This window comes from Nymphaea colorata, chromosome 3 (genome assembly GCF_008831285.2).
Source record: "Nymphaea colorata isolate Beijing-Zhang1983 chromosome 3, ASM883128v2, whole genome shotgun sequence".
NCBI lineage: Eukaryota > Viridiplantae > Streptophyta > Magnoliopsida > Nymphaeales > Nymphaeaceae > Nymphaea > Nymphaea colorata.
The window spans coordinates 15036977-15051978 of record NC_045140.1 but is presented as its reverse complement, the minus strand read 5'-3'; the positions used below and the strand labels follow the sequence as shown (position 1 = coordinate 15051978).

General features: G+C 41.5%; 3 protein-coding genes across 6 annotated transcripts in view; 1 reads left to right on the top strand and 2 right to left on the bottom strand.

Annotated features, from left to right (window-relative positions):
• Window positions 1-1442: 1442 nt before the first annotated feature.
• On the bottom strand, window positions 1443-4091 carry LOC116250783 (uncharacterized). The gene has a single exon (XM_031624715.2). The coding sequence runs from the start codon at window positions 3728-3730 to the stop codon at window positions 1829-1831; it is 1902 nt and encodes a 633-aa protein (XP_031480575.1). The 5' UTR covers window positions 3731-4091; the 3' UTR covers window positions 1443-1828.
• A 1113-nt stretch (window positions 4092-5204) lies between these two features.
• Window positions 5205-9218, top strand: LOC116250802 (uncharacterized). Of its 3 annotated transcripts, none has more exons than XM_031624739.2 (9): window positions 5207-5537; window positions 5643-5877; window positions 6041-6105; window positions 6264-6328; window positions 6533-6619; window positions 7009-7139; window positions 7457-7562; window positions 7834-8087; window positions 8387-9218. In XM_031624739.2, the coding sequence occupies exons 1-9, from the start codon at window positions 5314-5316 to the stop codon at window positions 8834-8836; spliced, it is 1617 nt and encodes a 538-aa protein (XP_031480599.1). In that variant the 5' UTR covers window positions 5207-5313; the 3' UTR covers window positions 8837-9218. The 3 variants fall into 3 exon arrangements, with proteins under 3 accessions (XP_049933066.1, XP_031480599.1, XP_031480600.1); XM_031624740.2 differs by having other exon boundaries at window positions 5400-5537; window positions 5611-5877; XM_050077109.1 differs by lacking the exons at window positions 7457-7562; window positions 7834-8087 and having other exon boundaries at window positions 5205-5537.
• A 336-nt stretch (window positions 9219-9554) lies between these two features.
• The window catches only part of LOC116250801 (uncharacterized), a 28752-nt gene continuing 23304 nt past the window's right edge, over window positions 9555-15002 (bottom strand). Inside the window, exons 11-15 of one of the 2 annotated variants that reach the window (XM_031624736.2) lie at window positions 12550-12748; window positions 11719-11879; window positions 11550-11589; window positions 10220-10424; window positions 9555-9773 (exon numbers count right to left, since the gene is read on the bottom strand). In XM_031624736.2, the coding sequence (XP_031480596.1) occupies window positions 10264-10424; window positions 11550-11589; window positions 11719-11879; window positions 12550-12748 (561 nt within the window). In that variant the 3' untranslated portion in view covers window positions 9555-9773; window positions 10220-10263. Of the gene's footprint in view, window positions 9774-10219; window positions 10425-11549; window positions 11590-11718; window positions 11880-12549; window positions 12749-15002 lie in introns of those variants that run through there. The other variant, XM_031624737.2, reaches the window with a different exon arrangement.

Genomic DNA, 15002 nt, shown 5'->3' with positions numbered 1-15002 from the left:
GCGTGGAAAGTCATCAATCACAGAGGCAAACACGATTCAGGGAACGGGAGACCCCAACTTTCAATACGACCAAGAAACCAGCTAAGAGGAACCGAAAGTGACCATAGTGAACCAACACTGACACAAGCAGTTGCTATTTAATGTTCCACGAGCCTGTGCAGCCAGACAAAAGATTAAAAGAACAACGTAATTTACATAAATAATCATGTGATTCGACAACCAATACTCTGCTGAAGATAGAGCACCAAAACCCTCCAGTTCAAACAACTAACATGAACATGAAGCATTTATGCACAATCTGAAATAATAAAGAAGATCGTACATGTGAGAAAGAATACATCAAAGAGACTTGCCATCAGACTTGGAAGAACTAAAACAGACTACAAAAGAAACCGTGTTCATCAATAAACAAAGATTTGAGAGATGACAGTTTAACGACGAACTAGCCGGATGGCTGGTTACACTACCATTAGGTTTGGATTTGAACCCCAGGCTTTAGCTGCCACCAATCCCATCGGGTATGTGTGTGTACGCACGAGATGGAAAAAAAGTGCGAGAGAGATTCTAATAACTGGAGAACCGCGTGCATGACCATGCAATGGAAGCGCAACAAGAAAATAAAACATCCGTTTGGTTGGACGATGCATCCGCTGACAAGAACGCCATTAACAAGTTCGTGAGGAATTTGCTCTCAAACATTATGAACCTCTCGGCGTTCACTTGAGCTGTTCCAGGGAAACAGTTTCGGCCTTTCAGGCAAAATCCTTTCTTTTTCAGCGTCAAAGCATATGAGAAGGTTTTCCAGTTAAATTTGCCAAACCTGGTACTCGAAGTATCCTCTGAAATCTGCTGGATTAAATCTTCAGCCATAAAATGATAAATCTAGTACATAGCACACTCTAGCACCTCACAAAATTTCATAGTTTCGAGTATCGAGACATCTATCACGTTTCTGCATAAAAATGTAGAACAAGAACAATCTGCACCAGCACACATTCATTATTCTGCAAAGAGGAATAATACTAACGAAACTGAGAAAAGCTTGATATAAGCGCTTAAAATAGCAAGTAGATGACATGTCATCCTTGGAATTTGAGTCGCCATGGTAAAAAACAACATGAAGAATACAGGTATGAAATGGCGGGGATTCAAGAGAGATGACAGGGGAGACCATATGAAACCTGAGGTTTCCATGGCCTGTCCCCCTCAACATTTCTTCTAGCATTTGGAGGCCGGAAAAGTCTACACGAGCTTCTGGCAATTCAAATAATACGGTTAACAGTTTCAAACTGTGAACTAAGTGCAGAACCATAGAACATTTAAAATTGTGTTTCATAAAAGACAATTTTGTCCTGAGAAAGGGTGTCTGCAAAAGAGCACCAAAACAAGTAAGACAATGAACTTGCAACAGACTCTAAATAAGAGTTTGCGAGACAATGTCCTGAAGCGAACCAGAATCTAACTATTGATTCATAATCATCTAAAAGATTAAAATTTTGTCAAAAAAGGAGTTTGTCCAATTTGACCGTCACGGTGGCGACAGTGCCATAAAAACAACAAGAGAAATTGGTAAAAGGGTAATCCCAACGATTGCACCTGATAAAAGAATAACGAACAACGGATCCATCTGCATCACAATCATCATTTTACCTCTATCACAACAACAGAAAAAAGTCAGGCCTTCCCACATCTCATGCAATGCAAATGAAGGGAAAAAAGGGATAAACAGACAAACCCTTAACAGGAGAAGGATGGATTTGGTGGAACAGGAGAAACTAACCGTGCTACTCATTCCTATATTATTCAAATAATTGTCGTGATAATTTCTCTATAACTTCCATATTCGTTTGACGGATGGTGAAACACTCTTCGGAACCTTCCGACTCTTCTTCAGTGAACTAGACCGCTGCTTTACTTTCTTAGATTTGGGAGACTCCTTTACTACACGGATCGGTCCAGGAGGTATTCCTTTCTTGAGTGCACTGCCTCTTGGAGTCGCTGATGGAGGCAAGCGCAAGCTCTGAGGCGGCAAGGGGCTGTGCGGCTTCCAGATGAGGTTATTCTTCATGGCAAACCTCACCTTCTTCGCACTTTTATCCCCACTCTTCCCAGTGGCACTCGTGCTAATTCCTTGTGAAACTGGGCTACCATTCACATCCTCACCAACGCTCTTGCTTCTTTTTCTCTTCTTTGACAATGCACCGACCAACGAATCAGGTGAGCTTGACAAGCTTCCTTGCTCACTCAGATGAGGAATCTGTCCGACCACTCCATTAACACTTTTTCCTCTCTTTCTCTTCTTTGAAGTTGCATGCGCTTGTGAATTGGGCGTAGCCAGCTCAGTTGGCGTATCCAAACTCATCCCAACTTCTGCTGCTACTTTCTCAAACTGCTTTTGCAAATTGGATATGACGGTTTTATCGAGTTGTATGGTATGACACGCGAGTTCTCTATCATCATTCTGCTCTGAGCTTAGCTTTCCATCATTTGATTCACGAACACAGTTTGAATGCAATCCTAATGAATCCTCCATCTCATTGGAAGCAACCCTTTCTGAATCAGCAGAACAAGCAGAAATTTTTGATTTTTTGCTCGCTGCATTCCATTTCTTGTCAGATGACTTTGTTTTGTTCGCCTTCTTAGCCTTCTTCTTGGTTGACTTCTTTGTGTTCTTCTCCTGAACTGTTTCACACACGACCCCGGTCTCATTGGGCAATGTCGATGCATCAGACTCCCGATTTCCACCAACAGAATCAGCCTCAGGATTGGTTTCTAATCTATCTACACCACCATTTTCATGCCCTGGATCTCTCTCACAAACGTGTTCTTTCTTCGCAGGTGGAGCCTCGGTATGAACTTCCACGCCCTCCGCTGACTTCTCCAACCTCGCAAACGCCTCGTGCAGATCAAACAATGTCTTACGATTGTTCTGAAGGGTTCGTTCAGACGATGCTGACTCAAGAAGCCACTTTGAAAGCCCTATTTTCATTGCAATTGCACCGTACTTCGCTACCTCCGCATTAGCACCCACACCATCGTCCCCACCTCCGTCCTGTTTCGCCTTCAAAAGAGTCGTTGCGCTGTGCAACAGGCAGTCGAAGACGTCAGACTTGATTTTCTTCACTAAGACCTTATCGTGCGACTTTTCTGTTACTCGAAGGAAAGGCCTGAGCAAAACCTCAACGATCTCCAACTGCAGCGGCAAGAACCCCTCAAGTTCCTGCAGGAAAATTTCCGCGATATGGTAATTGACGCCGTTGGCCGCGTAGTCGTCATTCGATAATAAGGATTTCTCCTCCAAGATCCCCATCATCCTCCCAACGACTTGTGCATCCCACTGATTCTTCTTCAACAGCGCGAAAAAGCCGCGCATGAACCGGCGGATCAACATGTAAAACTTGTCAAGGCGGAGAAAGTCGATCCCGCTCCACTCACGGCGGATAGTGACGATGAACCACTCGAAGTATCGAGCAGCGAGGGGGAGGCTGGGAGCCGCGACGATCGAGGCAAGCCGATCAGCGAGCTCGATCTGGAACGCTTGCTTGTCCGCGTGCCAGAAGCAGTAGAAGAGGCCCTTCCATATTCGCTTCATCTCCTCCTCGGAAACGTCCTCCTGCGACTCGAGCCATGAGCGGAGGACGCGGACCGCCTTGCCCCTGGTCGTCCTGTCACTAGAGGCCAGACGCTTTGCGATGGCGGCCCCCGTCAGCGCCGGATCGACCGCGTCCATCGCGGCGGCGGAGGAAGAAAAAGTCAAGCGGGCAGCACGGGGCAGAGGCACGGGCGGGCACCGAAGGGGCGAGCTCGAAGGCGGAGGGAGGGAAAGGTCAGGCGGTCAGGCAGGGGGAGAGTCAGAGGCGGGCACCGAAGGGAAGTACACGGCGGCGGAGACGCGGAGGGAGGAGCGGTAGCCCGGCTAGCGGCGGCGGGACGGGAAGAACGGAGGGAGCTAATCCATCCCGACGAAGCGCGAAGCGTCCGGCGAAGAGAGAGAGAAAGAGAGAGAGAGAACAGTCGGCGAGTGTGAGAGAGAGGCGGTGGGTTTCTAGGGTTAGGGTTCCACGAGCGCAAGAGGGATGGTGTTCTTCTTTTTACGCAAAATTAACGCAAATGCCACGTCTATACGCCTAAATTAACAATAGTCCGCGGTGCCTTAGAAAATCACGTTCGTGCCATCGCGAGAGCCCCACTCTTTCATCGTGAATCGTGATCCAATTACTCGGTGAACCGTTTTGAGCGGTCGTTTTTCTGGTAACCAGAATCTTGCGAAAGAAAAACGATGAATTTTTTTGTATGTCCCCAAAAGGGGAAGGAAATCCCCGTGATACTCATAAAATTACTCTTTAAAATTGAGAAGTGCAGAAAACTCCTCTTTAGAAAACACAATAAAGAAAAGGCAATAAATGTTAGAAAATACAAGTCTAACATATATTATTTCCCGATAACTAAGGTGGAGTCACACCGAACCTTATGGAAATAATGCTGTGTTGTTCGGAGTGCAGTGTTCAAAAAAATGTGTTTCGAAAAAGGACAATGCAGTGTCTTGTTATTAAACGCCCCACTAAATTTCTAACTGAAATGAGTTATGAGTTTTGAATTCTTGACATCGTTTTTTGTGACTGCCGACTTTAGCTGGCAATCTTAGATCCACTTAAAGATATAGTTTAAAATACAAGAAATGCATGCATTTTGGTACCATCACACGACATTCGTAATGATAACGCCGAAACTTTTAAAACAACCAATATTTTATACATGTCATTCCTTTCTTGCGGAAGCATCTTGCTTTTTCAGTTGATTCTCTTACCAGAAATTACTGCCATGGTTGATTTAACATTTCCAATAATCATCTTCATCTTAAGATTTATGCTTCTAGAGTTCAGAAAGAAGCAGACAAAGAAGAAGCAAGAATGAAATGGTAGAAAACTTGAAACTTAAATTAACAGTTTCACATTTTGCATTTTCATTCTATCACCCGCTACTATCATGTGAAGAGACGGTGGAAAAGAAGTTCTATTTTTTTCATTTTGAGGACGGAGTTTGTTGCCATAATACTTGGAAATCAGACTCAAATTTTAGTTACAATATTGAATAATTGCATTTTTCTTTATGTAAACATTGCGGTTTGATGGACAAAATACCAACGTCCCGTTTTCATACGTTGGTAAAGAGCGGTAAAGGGTATAAACGAAAATGTGGCCGAAGAACAGCGCTGAAATGTTTTTGCCTTCTGAGTTCGGGGGAGCGCAATCGCAGAGATAAAGAGGCGCCGGAAACGAGCGGTCCGCTTGGCGTCTTTTTGGCTGCCCAGCGATGTGCTCCTCCATCCCTGGACTGAGCGTCCCAGTTCCGACGGTCTCCAGGAGGAAGGAAAGACTTTCTCGAGAGGCCAAATCCCAACCCTCAATCGGTCATATGAAAGAATCCAAACTCTACCGTCTCCGTCATCGAAACAGTCGCTTCGAAACCTTCGCTGTCTTTGCACACTCGACACCCAGGCTTGCCATCAGAGCAATTTCGGCGTCTTTTAGTCTCAGGTGCGCCAAGGACCCTTGGATCACTTCTCCCCGTTTTCCCTCGAATTAATTTTTTAAATGTCGCATCGAGCAGGTGATATTCGATTCATGGGTATCTGTTTCCAGGTTGAGTTCTTCCTTCCTCTGGTGGACGTTGAGTGCCGGAGTTATTGCCTTCGCTCTCTTCAGTCAGGAGTTCTCCGGGAGGGCCGTTGTTGATGAGCTTCCCCATCGTCCGCCGCGATACCCATGTGAAGATGTTTCTGGATACTACTCACAAGTAGAGCTTGCAGAAGGCGTTAAGATGATGGAGCAACTGAACCTTCTTATATCTGACCATCATCCTCTAACATACAAAGAGGTGCTAATTCGACTCTACAAAATGTGGTCTTGCAGTTTCTTATGAATTTATGGAGAAGAAGCGGAAGAAATGGAGCTTCCTTGAACTCCCTTTTTTTCTATTTGCTAGTGTGTGAATTCCTCTTCATGAACCGGGATGAAATGCTGAATTGGGTTTCAAACAGGTTTGGGATGCACTCGAGATTCTTGATGCGGCTGATGTGGAAAACCCAGATGCGTCCTCCGACATGTACAATTACCCTTCTTTATGTCGCTCTGCTGTCTCGTTGGTCATTGGCAGTTCTTTCTCTGTCCTTTTTTTGTGTTTCTCGACATTTTCCGTTGGAGATAAGAAACGCTGGATCGATACGTTCACTCTTTGATATTTCTTATCTTTTGCATCACCAGAGTTGAAATCTATTCCTTGAGAGCTGTCCCAAAGTCTTTGGCAGGAAAACTTGAAGGATGGAACAGTCAGTGTTTCTCCTTGTATAATATTCCCCCTGATCTTTTGCTTTTCTTTTCTGCTCTTTTCTATTCAGTGGTTCTTACATCACCTTGTGAAAACCTGTGCTTGATTAGTCATTACTGAAGTTTGAGCTTGAAATTTTTTTCATGCATTTGTCGATACGATTCGTCTTCATTTTGTTAGACTATTGCTTTGCTTCCTGTTGCAGGAGAACACCTGTGGCCTCGTTCTTATGGTTTAGCACGTGGTCCTTCATTAACTGATCTGCATAATTTACGCCCTGCAGATGTAAATGGTATGACGATCATATTAAATGTTCTTATAGGAGCTTTACAATTATTAGTAGGAAGACAAACTGTGTTGTTTTCATCATTTTTGCGCTAAATATTTTCCATTAACTCTGTTAGGAGTACAATTATTATCTTTCCCAGTTCCCACCTCATAAGTTATATTAAAAAACAAGGTAGTTTCCTTCGTTGGTGCAGGTAAGATAGTTTATGAGATCGCAATGAATCTTTGATTCTATCATGAATTCGACCCTCTAATTCTTGTCTAATTTTCTTATTGATGATTGTTTGTCTTTTCTTTTTCCTGCTTGTATAATTCGTGTCTAAAAATGCATAGCAGAGAAAACCAATTTCATTTCTCTTTCTGTTCGGTCAAGCTTCAATGTTGTTTCCGCAGTTAATTCATCAAGAGGAAACAAGTTCTACGGGGAGTGCTTGCATGAAGATAATTCCTGTTTGAGACCTGCAAATAGTGAGGCTGCTCCAGATACAGAAGCAGACAAAGAGAGATGGGCACCACCAGTGCAGGTTATAAATTATTATCTTATGCCTCGACAAGTATGTTCCTGAAACCATGTGTTTTATTTTTCCTGAGGACTTCTATGCAGATGGCCTTCATAACGGTTGTGTACTCTTAGCTCAGATAGAATGAGATGTCGACCTTAAGTATTTCCAAATGCTATATAATTGTCACTGTTGCGTCACAAAAATGCATACTGAATGACCTGAAGTTTATTATCGGCAAAAAAGACTGAACAACTATTTTCAGTCACTTTGACTACATCATGCGTCATGGATGATGCAACAGGCATTACTCATAGTAAAAAATTTTACATGATATACAGGTCCGCGGTGATATAGCAAGGTCACTAATGTACATGGCAGTACGTTACGGACTACATCAACCTATTGGCAGCCCGACCCTTCAACTTTCTGATTCACCAAGCATCGGTAAATGAGTTTCTTAGTTAAAAGAAACCTAGATCATGAGATGGACAAGTGAATTGTCCAAACAATCATTTCAATGAAGTGAATTCTGCTATAATTTGGTCCTCAGCGCTAGCTATATAGAATCAGGTTATTCTCTAAGAAAGCAGCATCAGTCCATTCTGTTTTGAGAATAAACATGGAACTGTTTAGCGTCAATATATGTATTAATTGTATCTTGCTCTATTGTGTAAACGTACCTTAATCGCCGATCCCCTGATACCATTTCCAACAGATGGTGCAAGAATGGGGCTTCTTTCTTCACTACTCAAATGGAACGAAGCAGATCCTCCATCAAAATCCGAGCGGCTGCGGAATAACAGAATTTGCAGTCTTTACCAGCATAACAGGAATCCTTTCATTGATCATCCTGAATATGCTAATATGATATGGAAGACTCCTGCAAGGGCAAACTCTGTTATTGTCTCCTCATCGAAAGGATGGATAAATGAATTCCATTACAGAAACAAAGGGAAAGACCTGAATGAGGTTAGTCCTAACATAGGATGAACTACAACATTCTTCTGCTTTTCTAGTGGGTCCGGTGCTTTTCAACATCACCATTTAATCCAATGAATTGTGGGTTATGGTGCTAGTCAGCCACATCTCTTTAGCCCCTTTGCCGTCAGACTTCCAACTTCACCAACATTTGGTGTGTCCTTCTCTATCGGCCCATCTGATGCTTCTCCTGCACCTTACCTTGTTCAATTTTCTGTCAAACAAGTTGATCAGCCAGCCTTGTTAATCAAGTTTTTCCCATCTAACCCTTTTTTCCCCCTGTTATTCAGTTTGTTGAAGTTGTTGTGAGCTCACTGATCGACGCTTCTCGTCTGAAACTGGTGCTTTACAATGGAGCTAATGGGAAGATGTACAAGTCAATACCACTGACAGGTGAAGCTTTCAGCATAACCAGTGAGGGATCGGAATTCCTGATCTACACTGCCCCTCTCAGCTTGCAGAACGGACCTGCCGATGGGATCGCACTGGTTTCATGCAGAGATGATGGCACCGACGAAGTCATCCAATTTCTTTCCTATGAGGGTGTCACAACAGCAATTGATGGACCTGCGGTAGGCACTCGGTCGTTGGAGATAGGCGTCAGAGAAACTGAAGACTCATCCAAGCTAGGTTCATTGGGATTAACAGGAAATGGTTTGAGGACATTTCAGTGGAAAAGATTCACAACCAATGGGTCGCCCGGCCGGCTGAACCCTGGTCAGGATCTTGGCGACCCATAGGCGTCAATTCAGAACGCATGAGATGTTCCATCACATACTTGAACACAGCAACGTGTGCACCGCCCAAGAAGGAAAGTACCTTTCCTTATTTCGGCTGCGTTATTCCATGACGAATATATGCCAAATTACAAGCCGCGGTCGATGTCCAACACCGCGAATTCCTGTGGGACCAGACCAGATATGTTACTCATTCAGAACTGGGCGGAGAGGACCATGGCTCCGAGTATGCAGCTATTATGTAATTACATTTCGATACATAAACTTACTCGAGGAATGCCTATTCAGTTTTTTTCTTCTTAGAAATTAATGGCATGGTAACGCGCAGGGCTTATCTGGGTTTTGCTGACTGCATATCATTCCCTAATATAATGTTGAACAACCATTCTCTGTTTTAATTGCCTAATTGCATATGTTTGAGAGCACGACGTGTTTACCTCACAATGATCTTTTTCACTTGAACCTCATACCTTTTGCCTACGAATTTCCGTCCCTTGCATTGTTCTTCATAACAGATTGAGATTCAAAAATAATGCCTTTTATCGTTGCCTTCACGTCTGCATACCAGAGAAGAAAACCGTCATGGCCATTACTAACTTTTTCAAGTGGGTTTTCAAAATAATGACGTAATGACAATTCAATAAAATTATCATTTTTACAAGAGATAATCAAATGTCACAGAGCTTGGGGGTCTCACGCAAAGATATGGCTAGAGTTTGCCTTGCAAATGAAAATGCCATTTTCATATTAAATGAGTTCTCTGGTTAACGTAATAGTGTGTTTTGTTTTTTCCTTTTACAGAAGTACATCTCAGCCACCAAGCTTTACAAAGATGAGACCATACAAAACTCAAGACAAAATTGACAGAGTTTGAATCTAAGGCTGAGACCCAATCCAGCGTCTGCACTTTGATACCGTTGGTCACCAGCTGTTCTTCTACCTGTAAATGATGTCAAAATTAACACCCCTGTACCCATATAGCACACAACACAACCCACAGAAAACACAACGTTTAAACTTTAAACTTTAAAGCAGTGTAATTAAAACAGCCTGAATCTTTAAAGCAATTTAATAAAAATCAGTCTGAATCAAAAACCGAATTCTTAAGCATACTGCAGCTTCTGAACCTCATTTATTATGAAAAAATTGGACGAAAAATGCAAGCCCTCTGTAACCCCTCAACGGACTAAAATTTTCAAGGATGTACCAAAAGGCAATTTAAAATCCAGTATCCGTATCGAGAAACATTTAGATAAATACATAAAATCCAAACCTCCACAACAACGGTGCTTGATACAGTCATATTGTTTTGACAGAGGAAGCATAGAAAAACAGAAATACCACATGGAACGTGAAATACAACAATAAAAAGGAATATTTGCTTACCAATCAGTAATATCTATCGGCTGAAAATCTTCCAAATTTAGTTTTCATTGTTCATCGTCACTGTCCTGCTCATATATCTCATACTCGTGATCATCATCAATATGAGCCCTGTTTCCAATTTGGTCATCATCACCGCCAACCTCAAATGGAAATCCATTCAAGAGTTCCTGGAAGTAGTTTGCAGCATGGACTGCTGCTCCCATATCTGGGTTTACATAGGAAGCCACAAATTGTGAAGTATGAAAAACAGTTAGCGTTATCTAAATGACAATAAAAATCAAACCCCTAAACTAAAAGTCCGAACAAATGACGTGATGGAAGCTAGAGATCCAAGTCTCATGTTCCAAGAGGTTTAACGCCCTTCCAGGGCTCTAAGTCAAACAACTAAGGAATGTAACAGATGAAACAATCGCTTTGCTTCATTGCCTGTGGTTCTAGAACTCAAGATAGCATAAGATGACAACGGGAGGCAAGTGGAACCGCTCCAATCAGCAGAATAAGATGGTACCGTGGTAGTTGAAATCAACCTTTGTAAAAATAAATGCACGTCAACTCTTAGACAGGCAAATCTTTTACTTCAGCAGTATCAAAGGACTATACACCAAGATTGCCACATTTAAACCGTGAAACTCTCAGATGAAGCCAAGCAACCAGTTGGTTGCTCAACTACATGGCATCATCCTTCTATACTTAGCTAAAATATTCAAGCAAGGGTAGCTTACAAGTGGATTTGTGCATTTCACCTGAAAGTCAAGCGGTGGTAATCTCATGTAAGACTTTTTGGACAAAAACCTTCAGTTATAGCATCAATTAACTTCCTTTTCGTTTTAGGGATATTTAGGTTCTGAGACAGCAGGAGAGAAATCCTAACCTCAAAAGCAACAAAAATTAGATTACTTCTTACTATTAGTTGTATTAACTTAAACTGTTCCAACTAACTAGAGTTCTCAATGAACACTTAACTTACAGAGGTAACACAAAAAATAGACAGATATCATAACAAACAGAAACGCCAACAGAACACTTTTTAACCTCTTAAGTAATCTAAAAATAGAATGAAACTAGGTGCTGCCAAAAAGGTGAATTGACGAGGCAAACACTGATTGAACTGAGAAAATGAATGACCAAAAATGTCCATTGATGGTATTGCCTGGTATCAAAGACCAACCTGGCAATCACAGTTATGTTCAGGCAAGGTTATTCCTAGGTGGTGCTTCTCCCAGGAAAATAAAAGCAGAGTGCACAAACTATAACAAGGAAGAAGGCAGCAATCAACTACTAGATAAAATTTCAGTAATAAACTTGGAATTGCATTTTTTTTGAAGGATACATGGATGCTGCGATAAGGAGGGACCTCCGTGTTCACCACCCTGTTGAAAAGAAAGGGTTTGTCAACTCATATTAGTAAATAAATAGAAAGTTCATATGGGGGAAAGATCCAGATTATCCCAACGTCAAGAGAACAATGTACACTAAAACTTATACTCCCTAGTCCCTACCATGACTAGTGACCCATCCACATTATATCCTTCTTCCTCTTCTTCTTCTTCCTCTTCCTCTTCCTCTGCTTCTTCATCACCCAGTTCACCTTTATCATCACCATATATGAGATCCATATCTCCTGTCAATTCTTTTATTCCAAAAGTATCACCTTTAGGATCTGCAAGACATCTCTACTTAGTGGAGTGAAGGAGGATCCTCACCAATTTAGTGCAAAGGAAGTATACATTCTGGTCACTGCAATACATGATCTAAATAAAAGTGGGTCAAGGACTCAAGATACATATTCTAGGACAAGTTCATACAGCAACATTTCAGGGGATCAAGTAGCATTTGCATACCAGTGTTGTAAAACTTTCCTGCCGGTGCATATCAGCCGATACATATTAAACCGTTTGAATTCAAAGATAAGAATGTAAGGTGATACAGGCCAACATGTGATGATATGTACCAGCTGATACAAGTCTCAACACTGTTATTTACAAGACAGGACCATGAGGACATCTAGGCTGGTAATTTGAGCAAGAAAATTCTCCAAGTCACAGGGAAAACCAACATAGCAACTCGGTGCTATTAAGCCATCAAATAACGCATGAGATGACCCCTTCCATAAAAGGACAAGTTTTGAATATCAGAAATAAAATGTCTTCATTGTTCTATGGTATATCTCAGGGTGGACTTCTTAATCACGATTTACAAAACTCTCTCATGTTTATGATCTGATTTTAATTATCTAAGCTCTCATTTTATAGAAAAAATTCTGTCAGTGCCTATATGCACCATGACAGAGAAAAATAACAATAAGTAATGCAAGCAATATCGCCCTGTACCTCCATCAGCAGGTTGAAGATCCTCATCATCAGACAAACCACCTTCAAGATTTCCTAATTTTTTGCAATTCTCAAGGCGCTTAGAGACATCCTTCAGCAAATTTTTTGCCTCTGGACTAGGATGTATAGAAAGAAACCTTATATGAACAGACAACCTTAGCCGACGGAATCTGTTTCGAGAGAACCATCCTGTCCATCGCTGCATAGAAGAAATTGTGCTTCCATAAGAATCTTAATGGGAGGACTTTCTGATGAAAATACATAAAAACTGTAAATTGAGAAAAAAAAAGTCTATTTTTTATGACAAGTACTCGATATTTATGTACTTAACATGAATACTAACAGATAGCAAGGTAAGTTCTACTCTTCAACTTAAGAAGTTTCACATAAAAGATAAATGAATTACTCTTAGTCAATCATGAACATATTAACACTTCCTTACACAAACCTCTAGGAAGAAGAAAAATTAGAATAAAATAAGTAGATACTGTTGGCTATGATGTTCCAGAAGCACCATATGAATCACTGAGAAAGATTTCATGAAGCAACAACATTAGGCAAAACCATCATGGACTTAAATGAAGGCCATAATTGGTGATAAGAAAGATGATCGAGAATCATGCCATAATTCTACTACAGAAATGAATGGAATCTATAGCCAAACATTGTTGAGCTAAACTTCGATGACAATGATGGTGAAGCCCAATAGTTGTGCAAATAGAACCGCTTGATCCTGAATTACAAGTAATTTCCTGTGGGCATTTGTTAAATGATTGGTGTACTGCTGCACAAATGGCCTGCAGGTGGGCTCATTTTTCAAAGACAACCTGCCATGGTTGAAAAGCAGAAAGAAAAAAGCCAATGAAGGATTTCAACGTTCAAGTTGAGAGAAGGAACTTTTCTTCAGTATCAGAATGTAAAACAAAAAAAAAATGCAAGAGTGCAGCCTTTTCAGATTGCATACTAAGTCACATGGGTACCGGTATGGTTCGGCTACAAAGACAGGTACAAAACGGCAACTTTAGAAAATATGGGTACAGAGGTATGGCTGGATATATACATATGTATATATGCAAAATAACACAAAAAAAATTAAAATGAAAGCAACATTTAAATAAATAAAGTGATATAAATAAAAATATTACATGTTAAAAACTCTAAAAAAGAATGAAAACTGAGTTGGAAAAAATTAGAACAAGTCAAAATAAGCAGTTTTAATTTTACACAAGCATGCCCAAGTAACTACTTTGAGTACGGGTTGGCGACACAGGTACATGTACTGAAGTATCCATGTGATTTAGATTGCATATAATGTATCTAAGGGCATATTTATCGTGCTTGCATTCCACTGTTCAAGTGGGACCCCAGTCCATATTTTGGAAAAAGTCTGGAATGGCAACAAACACGAGAATGTAATCCTGGATTTTAGATGCAAAACATGGATTCCTTTCCATGAATTTCAATCCACCCGTGAGGGGTGCGATTGAAATCCCTGGAAATCTTTTTTCCTGTTAGGGATTGTTGATGCAATCTCTATCTCTCTCTCTTCTTCGGCTTCTGTCTTCTTTTCACTGTTGCGAACCTGTTGGAGATGTAAGTCTTTGTCTATCAAGAGCAAGCCTACCAGGCCAGCTTCATCCGGTTATCCCCCAGCGGCGAGTAAGCATCAGCTGGGTTCTCCCCCAATGCCTTTACGACGGTGAAGATCTTCCTGTCAGGGTAAAGAATCGGTAGGGAGTGGGTAATGAGCAGCAAGCATACCCCAATCATGCTGGCCACCAGGATGGCTAAGATGACCACAGACCACCTTCGAGGGGTGACAGCAAGGGTGTGTCCTTTGTTGTCTCTGGAGTTGCAACCCTATAAATGTGATATGTATATATAGTTTTGAAAATATCGCAATATTTGTGATGCTGATATATATATATATATATATATATATATATATATAGTTTCGAAAATATGGCGATATTTGTGATGCTGATACACATCTATGTGACACGGATACGGCAATTTGGGTCACGTACCAGTGTCGACACTCCGACACACGGATCCCGACACTTGGACACGGCAGGATACGTTTTGGATCGGATCTGGGTTAGACCCGATCTGAACCACTTTCATAACCCAATTTGCCCTCGATTTCGTTTTACGCTTTACCCTCGACGGTCGACCTTTACCATCGACTCCTTACGGCAACGAGCTCCGGCGATCGACGGCGACATCCAGTGGCGTCCGGCGGCAGACATGTAATTGTTTTTGTTTTCTTTTTGATATTAGAAGTTTGGGTTTCATGCTTCATTTGGGTTTTTCTTGCCGATTTGGGGATGTTTTCGTTTGAAGATTGGACGGTTAATCCGTCGATCTTGATCCTATTCTTCAATGTTATGTGCGATATTTTCTTTTTTCGTTTGATTTGGGGATTTGGGGATTTTGCCGATTTGGGGATTTTG

What these genes read in the sequence shown, in the direction of transcription:
- LOC116250802 (XM_031624739.2), top strand. Translation starts at nt 5,314, where the DNA reads ATGTGCTCCTCCATCCCTGGACTGAGCGTCCCAGTTCCGACGGTCTCC. An exon ending in TCGGCGTCTTTTAGTCTCAG is followed by an intron (nt 5,538 to 5,642) that starts GTGCGCCAAGGA and finishes ATCTGTTTCCAG; the next exon opens with GTTGAGTTCTTCCTTCCTCT. An exon ending in AAGGGAAAGACCTGAATGAG is followed by an intron (nt 8,088 to 8,386) that starts GTTAGTCCTAAC and finishes CCTGTTATTCAG; the next exon opens with TTTGTTGAAGTTGTTGTGAG.
- LOC116250783 (XM_031624715.2), bottom strand. Translation starts at nt 3,730, where the DNA reads ATGGACGCGGTCGATCCGGCGCTGACGGGGGCCGCCATCGCAAAGCGT.